The sequence below is a fragment of the Entelurus aequoreus genome, linkage group LG16 (assembly GCF_033978785.1).
Source record: "Entelurus aequoreus isolate RoL-2023_Sb linkage group LG16, RoL_Eaeq_v1.1, whole genome shotgun sequence".
Classification (NCBI taxonomy): Eukaryota; Metazoa; Chordata; class Actinopteri; order Syngnathiformes; family Syngnathidae; genus Entelurus; species Entelurus aequoreus.
The window spans coordinates 22,265,400-22,273,392 of record NC_084746.1 but is presented as its reverse complement, the minus strand read 5'-3'; the positions used below and the strand labels follow the sequence as shown (position 1 = coordinate 22,273,392).

The window sequence follows — 7,993 nt, the reverse complement described above, 5'->3', positions numbered from 1 at the left end:
AATTTGAAGCAGACACGACAAACGCGCTCAAAGGAGATAATGTTTGAAAAAAGGTGACACAACTTTTGTTTTGAAGGGGGAATTGCAAACTTCCTGTTGATTTTTGCTGGGGGTTGTCAGTGTATGAAATATAGGTCTAAGTGAGACCTACATAGAGGTTTTTGTTTCATGTCTCTACGACATTCCTACTGGGAGTTACAGGCAGTTTTGTCTGTGTTTTCTTCCTAGGGGGCGCTAGGGCGCAATTTTGAGTTTTGGGGTTTGGTTTTTTGATTAGATCGCAATTTTTGCCAGTCCTGATGTGTGTGTCCAATTTGGTGAGTTTTGAAGCATGTTAAGGGGGTCAAATTACAGCTCAAATAATAAAACGCTAGAAATACAATAGGGTCCTCTGTCCCAAAGGGACTCGGTCCCTAATAATACCAATGAAAGAATGATGACAAGGGTGCCACATAAGGTTCCTAATTTTAAAATGTAGAACATTCAGCCACAAAAGGGGCCTGGGGTTGAATGTTCCAAGTGATAAACCTTTGTCTTTACAGTATATGTATCATTAGTCTTGTAAATGTTAGTCTTACATTACCTCTTTTTCATTTTTAGCCAAATATTATTAAATGTTTACCTTTTACCAAGAGCACAGTCCAAAGTTAAATTCCTTGTGTTACTGTTGCATACTTGATGGTCGTGCCACTCTCCCAGGACAGAGTGACTGTGTGATGCGTGATGAACCAAGAAGACGCCAACGAGGAATCGTCGAACAAAAAGCTTTATTTGTTGCAGCGAGCCTCAGACTGGAACTGCCGTTTCCAGGAGAAAAAGTATGGGCCTGATTACTCTTCTGCTGTCTTCTTCGACAACTGCCCATAAATACCTTTTACACGAAGACAGTTACTCTTTGTTGTTCTAGCCTTGGGGCCGGTGAGTCTGGACAACACCCAGTTTGTTTGTATACATGCAGACAAGACTTGGGCGTTGTCACTTTGCTCAATGAAGTTGGATGACCTCCAACCCCTGATCGCCTACCGGGGGAATGGGAGGGGCGTTATTGTGTTTACACTTCTTCCTAGAATCTAACTGCTGCTATCCTTTAAGTTCCCCAATGTCCTGGGGGCAACAGCCACCACTCTCTGGATTGCTTGTGATGGATGTGCACTTTTGACCTTAGTAGAATAATCCTCTAAAGGATCCTGTGACCAAATACAAACACATGCCAGCTCACAATCATATAAGAAAATGGTACATGGTATAATTCACCACATTACCTTGTGTGTTAAACAGTCTTTTTTCTGCCCCTGTAGGATATGTCCTTTTTTGGGACATTTTGCCTCTACCTGCGCTTTGCATACAGTTACAGTGCGCACTGCACGGCCACAGCAGTAGTGCTGTCATCACAGGTGAAGCCAGACCCGGCTGCAGAAAAACATTTAACATTTACATTTTTTTCAGGGGGGCCCCTGCCAAAAATGGATTCCTGCCGTGTGGACGCACATGCTTGCTAAAGCTGCACTGCTGGGACTTTGTCTGTCCACAACTGATTACTACGTGTAGGACAAACACTTATATTCATTGTAATTTTAACGATGTGGTTGAAATTATTATAGCCTTTATTGTATCGGAAAAATGAAAGAGTTGTCCATTTCTATGGTATTAATGGGATTGTAAAGGACTGTTAACGAGCCAATGTTGATGCGCTAAAACCTCTTTCTTGTTTAAAAGCTACATAAAATATCAAGTGTTCTTCGTTAATGCACATAATAAATATAAATAAAGTGTTTGGATGTATTCATTAAATCAATTTATTCTTGGGTGCTAAAAAGTGATTCAAAGTAATATTTTGATATTGACACAACCCATCTGTGCATCTCATAAGGGTAGTCTAGTAATTTATGCAGAGATGAGATGTTTCAATATCAAAATATGACTTTTAAATAAGAAAGGTTTTAGACTGATGTGTATTTCTGGTCTTGTCATCCTCGTCCGAACAGAAAGGTGACACGGCAGTGTGACTGGATCAAAAGAGACGTCGGAGACGCTTTACTGAACTAAAAGTTGCTTTATTACAAGCGAGCGTCATTATACAGGACTGCAGTTCCTGGAGGAGGTCAAGTAAAACAAATGAGGCACTCCTAACTCCAAATCATCAGTTTTATATTCCTACTTCCTGTCTTTGTGTGTGTGTGCTAAGTCCGGACAGCACATCCTGACTATAAAAGGAGATGTTCGTGTGTAAGTGTCTGAAAAGACAACAGATGCAGGTCGTATCTTAAACGTTGGCGTTAAGCTAAACATGTAGTCTCTTCTCACGGATAGGGGCATCACTTTGCAAACCAAGGTCCAATTTTATTGCCTTTTCTTCCGCGAGAACTAATCCAATCCACATGCAAATGTCAATACTAAAGGGCCCTATGGCATTATGTGCTTAAAGTTAAATACCTACTAGTTAAACTGGTGGTTTGCTTTCTCCAAGATGAATATAAACATTCACCATATGCAAAACATAATCTGACTTAATGAATTCCCTTCTAGATCATCAACATCGACTTTTGACACTGAATTTATATAACTCAATTGTTTGCATTTGAATTTTGTGAACTGTTTACATCAAATTGTGCTGACAATATCATTGAAATAAAAAGTCAGTGTTTTAAAATTCAGAGCTGAAAAATTCAGTGTTGAAAAATGTGCTGCCTCAAAAAGCAAAACTTAATTCCGGTAAATTAAGACTGACACAGTTGATCATGTCTCAGAACCAGCCAATGAGGTGTCAAGTTTGAAGTCATGTGACACAGGTCTGGCAAAACAGCATAAAAAAGGCAATTGATTCAATATCAACCTATTTTTTTTCTGCTCTGATGTAAAAAAAAAAAATAAATGAAATAAACAGCCTCAAAATATACAAGTCGACATTAGCAGCAGCACTCTGTTGAGTTGGTTTGAATAACAGTTTGTTCGCATCGCTGACATGTTCTTGCAGAATTAGTTCTTACATACCATGACTTTGTGTGTAATATTTATTAAATAACACAATTCATTTTTTGTATTATTTAATACATATCACACACCATGACTTTGTATCGTGTGTATTAAGTATTAAATAATACAATTAGAGGTGGGAATCTTTGGCCATGTCACGATTCGATTCGATTGTAAGAGCTACAATTTGATTACAAATCGAGTATTGAGGCATAATGTATGTATATTGATGCAGTTTTATTATTCTTTTCATTTCACTAAATAAGTGTTTATCACTTGCAACTTTTAAAAACAGTGCAATTGTAATAAGAAATTCCGGTAACACTTAAAGGCCTACTGAAACCCACTACTACCGACCACGCAGTTTGATAGTTTATATATCAATGATGAAATCTTAACATTGCAACACATGCCAATACGGCCTGGTTAACTTATAAAGTGCAATTTTAAATTTCCCGCCACACTTCCGGTTAAAAACGTGTTATTATGCTGACGTATGCGTGTGACGTCACGAGGACAAGGGAAGTATTCGCAGCCCGTAGAAAAAGTTCTGTTTTCATTTCATAATTCCACAGTATTCTGGACATCTGTGTTGGTGAATCTTTTGCAATTTGTTTAATGAACAATGGAGGCTGCAAAGAAGATCGTTGTAAGTGGGATCGGGGTATTAGCGGCTGGCTGTAGCAACACAACAAGGACTACCGGTACTTACTTGGATATCAGACGCCTAGCCGATGCTAGCCGCCAAACCCACGGATGAAGTCCTTTGTCGCGCCGTCGATTGCTGGAACGCAGGTGAGCACGGCTGTTGAGGAGCAAATGAGGGCCGGCTGGCGTAGGTGGAGCGCTAATGTTTTTATCATAGCTCTGTGAGGTCCGGTTGCTAAGTTGCTAAGTTAGCCTTAGCGTCGTTAGCAACAGCATTGTTAAGCTTTACCAGGCTGAGAATTATTAACCGTGTAGTTACATGTACATGGTTTAATAGTATTGTTGATCTTCTGTCTATCCTTCCAGTCAGGGATTTAAGTATTTTGTTTCTATCTGCATTTGAGAACGATGCTATCACGTTAGCTCAGTAGCTAAGTGTGTCACCGATGTATTGTCGTGGAGATAAAAGTCACTGTGAATGTCCATTTCGCGTGCTCGACTCTCATTTTCAAGAGGATATAGTATCCGAGGTGGTTTAAAATACAAATCCGTGATCCACAATAGAAAAAGGAGAGAGTGTGGAATCCAATGAGCCAGCTTGTACCTAAGTTACGGTCAGAGCGAAAAAAGATACGTTCTGCACTGCCTCTAGTTCTTCACTCTAACGTTCCTCATCCACAAATCTTTCATCCTCGCTCAAATTAATGGGGTAATCGTCGCTTTGTCGCTCCGAATCTCTCTCGCTCCATTGTAAACAAAGGAAAATTGTGAGGAATATTACCTCCTGTGACGTCACGCTACTTCCGGTACAGGCAAGGCTTTTTTATCAGTGAGCAAAAGTTGCAAACTTTATCGTCGATTTTCTCTACTAAATCCTTTCAGCAAAAATATGGCAATATCGCGAAATGATCAAGTATGACACATAGAATGGATCTGCTAATCCCGTTTAAATAAAAAAAAATCTTTTCAGTAGGCCTTTAAGTATGGGGAACATATTCACCATTAATTAGTTGCTTATTAACATGCAAATTAGTAACATATTGGCTCTTAATTAGTCATTATTAAGTACTTATTACTGCCTTATTTTGCATGGCCTTATTATACAACCAGTAAGCCGGTAACAATTTAGTATGGGGAACATATTCACCATTACTAAGCCTAACCCTCTAACCCTAATCCTAACCCTAACCAAATAACTCTAAATTAAGTCTTTGTTAATTAAAATATGTTCCCCATACTAAAGTGTTACCCAAATTCCCATCACATTTATTAAATTCATGGAAATGTGTGCCCTATAATAAAAGAGCTGGTTAGATCTCCCTGTGAGGTGGCTAGCTGCAGACAGCCAAATTATACAACTGTCTGCATTACTTTATTTACAATAAATAAATTGATTATTGAAGTTTACTAATCTATTTTGTAATCGTCCATGTCCGAATTGCGATGCATCTAAAAATCGATTATTTCCCCCACGTCTAATTACAATGTGATTATTGTAAGTGTGATATCAAATTACTGATAATCCCAATCAAATGCGGAGAAAACTACAGAGAGGTGCCATAGTCTGGCTCAGCATTAAAGGGTTGGATTGTACATGAGCTGGCAGGTTTTTGTCGCTGCTTTCTTTTAAGACTTATATAAAGATTAATAATGTAATAATCAGGCACATTAAATGGATTTAGAAGTTCAGCACATGTCACTGATTTCAATTTACTGTCTGCTCCATGCTGAAGTCCATGTTGACGTCCCCTGACGTGGGCTGAAAGGTGAACTTGTAAGACACGGCGGCACCGTCGTCACCAGCGGTTTCCCATCCCGACCTGAAGAAATACACTCCTTGTTTTCTGTGGCGGCTCCACTCGCAGTCGCCCTGAAGACACATGACATCAACATCGTCACCTGACGACATCCTAAAGTCATTAAGACGAGAGAATCATACCTGCTCATTGATGGGACACATTAGACCTGTGCTAACAGACACATCCTGGGTCAGCTGGTATTCTAACCACAGAGCGACGCCATGGCAACGTCCGCCCCTAAAACAGAAAAGCTGTTAGTCTCCGACAAAAGAACATTTTTTTTTTTTACATTAAAGTCGACATAAGCGGTTTTGACACAACCAAAATATATATATATATATATATAGCTGGCATTTTTTCCCCCAGAAAATTAGGAGGAATGAATGAGCAAACCTTATGAACGGTAAAGATCCTTGGCAGCTGATAGGCAGTTTGGGGATACACTGAGTAAAGTCAAAAGTCATTACGGCCGTAGACTGTGTGAGAGCTCGACATGGATACTCCCACAGAGGATGAGGCTCCGCCTCCCGGGACTCCCGGAAATCCAGAGACTTCTGAAAGGACAAAAGATCCTTTTTAATCTTAGCTTCCCCCCGATTTGAATCACAAAGTTAGCAGTCACCCATTGCCAGCTGCTAACTTAGCAACTACACACTTTGGACGTTGGCATCTGTTTTGTTCACCATGGTTGGTCCCTATGGGGTCAGCCTCCCTCAGGCCAGGTTTGAGGGGCGAGGTCATGGGGACTGGTTTGCTGTAATGTGGCAGGGAAGGCGGGGCCTATGTATGTACAGTGGTTTTGCAGGGAGGTGCAGGGCTCTGTTGCAGTGCAGAGCAGGATTTAGATTTTCTGGTGGGGTGCATCAGTGTTCCCTATAAAAGGTGCACACCTGTGCAGTTGCTCACTGCTCACGCGTCTGCTGTGCACAGCAAATCTATGTTGCGGACAAAATAAAACTCAACCAACAATACGCATACCGTATTTTTCGGACAATAACTCGCTCTGGAGTAGGGCTGCAACAACTAATCGATTAAATCTATTAAAATCTATTATTAAAATAGTTGCCAATTAATTTAGTCATCGATTCGTTGGATCTATGCTATGCGCAGTTTTTTTGTTTTTTTTTAATAAAAAAATTATTGTAATTTTTTTTAATAAACCTTTATTTATAAACTGCAACATTTACAAACAGCTGAGAAACAATAATCAAAATAAGTATGGTGCCAGTATGCTGGTTTTTTACAATAAAATACTGGATAGGATAGAAATGTAGTTTGTCTCTTTTATCCGATTATTAATTGATTATCAAATTAATCGTTAGTTGTAGCCCTACTCTGGAGTATAAGTCGCACCGGCCGAAAATGCATAATAAAGAAGGAAAAAAACATAAGTCGCACAGGAGTATAAGTTGCATTTTTTGGGGAAATTTATTTGATAAAACCCACCAAGAATAGACATTTGAAAGGAAATTTAAAATAAATAAAGAATAGTGAACAACAGGCTGAATAAGTGTACGTTATATGACGCATAAATAACCAACTGAGATTGTGCCTGGTATGTTAATGTTACATATTATGGTAAGAGTCATTCAAATAACTATAACATATAGAACATGCTATACGTTTACCAAACAATCTGTCACTCCTAATCGCTAAATCCGATTAAATCTTATACGTCTAGTCTCTTACGTGAATGAGCTAAATAATATTTGATATTTTACTGTAATGTGTTAATAATTTCACACATAAGTCGCTCCTGAGTATAAGTCGCACCCCCAATTTTAACTATGAAAAAAACTGACTTATAGTCAGAAAAATACGGTACTTTAGTCTGTACGATTTTGCAATGCAACTCTGTGAGTGACACTACGTGAATGACAAGCAGCCACAACATATAAAACAATGTTTGTCAAATTTTTGTAATGTCTATCGAGATGTTTTAAGGAGGAAAGGAGGTCCATCAATCACTTTATTGAGCAAAACTGTTTGTAGGCCGAAACCACACATTTGAAAATAACTACTATCTAGCATAATTGGTAATTTTCTGCCGTATGAACCACACCAAAACCAACTCCTTGTCATCTGTCATATCCACAGCAGCCTCTTTCTCTCTCACACTTTCCCCAACAGACACACTCATTAATCTCAGCCACTGATGCATTTACGGACCCACAAAAAGACAACTCCAACACCATACATTCACTGTACATGCGAAGTTGTTACACTCACACGCAAGTCAATCAATGTCATTAACAGTGTTATGTGTGCGTGCCGTTGTTTTGCAAGTTAGCTTATAGCTAACAGTGAATTAGAGTTAAAAGAGGTAAATGCTTAAAACTTATTATGGTGAAACAAACAACTACTGTACACCAACACTCCCCGATCAGATGTGCGCTAATTCTACTGTCATTTATTAAGACTGTTAATTATGGATATCAATCATGAAATGCTGTTACTAGATAACAGAAATGTTAATAAAAACTGTAATTATATATTTTACAGAGAGAAAGTTACAGAAATGTACACTTTATCCCATGCTTGTATTATAGCACACATCTCATTGTGCAACATGT

At 38.9% G+C, this 7,993-nt stretch overlaps 1 protein-coding gene across 3 annotated transcripts in view; it reads right to left on the bottom strand.

Annotated features, from left to right (window-relative positions):
- Positions 1-769: 769 nt before the first annotated feature.
- The window catches only part of prmt7 (protein arginine methyltransferase 7), a 47,863-nt gene continuing 40,639 nt past the window's right edge, over positions 770-7,993 (bottom strand). For 2 of the 3 annotated variants that reach the window (XM_062022372.1, XM_062022373.1), the window contains 4 exons: positions 5,814-5,974; positions 5,561-5,657; positions 5,336-5,491; positions 770-1,410 (listed from right to left, as the gene is read on the bottom strand). In XM_062022372.1, coding sequence (XP_061878356.1) covers positions 1,222-1,410; positions 5,336-5,491; positions 5,561-5,657; positions 5,814-5,974 — 603 coding nt within the window. In that variant the 3' untranslated portion in view covers positions 770-1,221. Of the gene's footprint in view, positions 5,492-5,560; positions 5,658-5,813; positions 5,975-7,993 lie in introns of all 3 variants that reach the window. The other variant, XM_062022374.1, reaches the window with a different exon arrangement.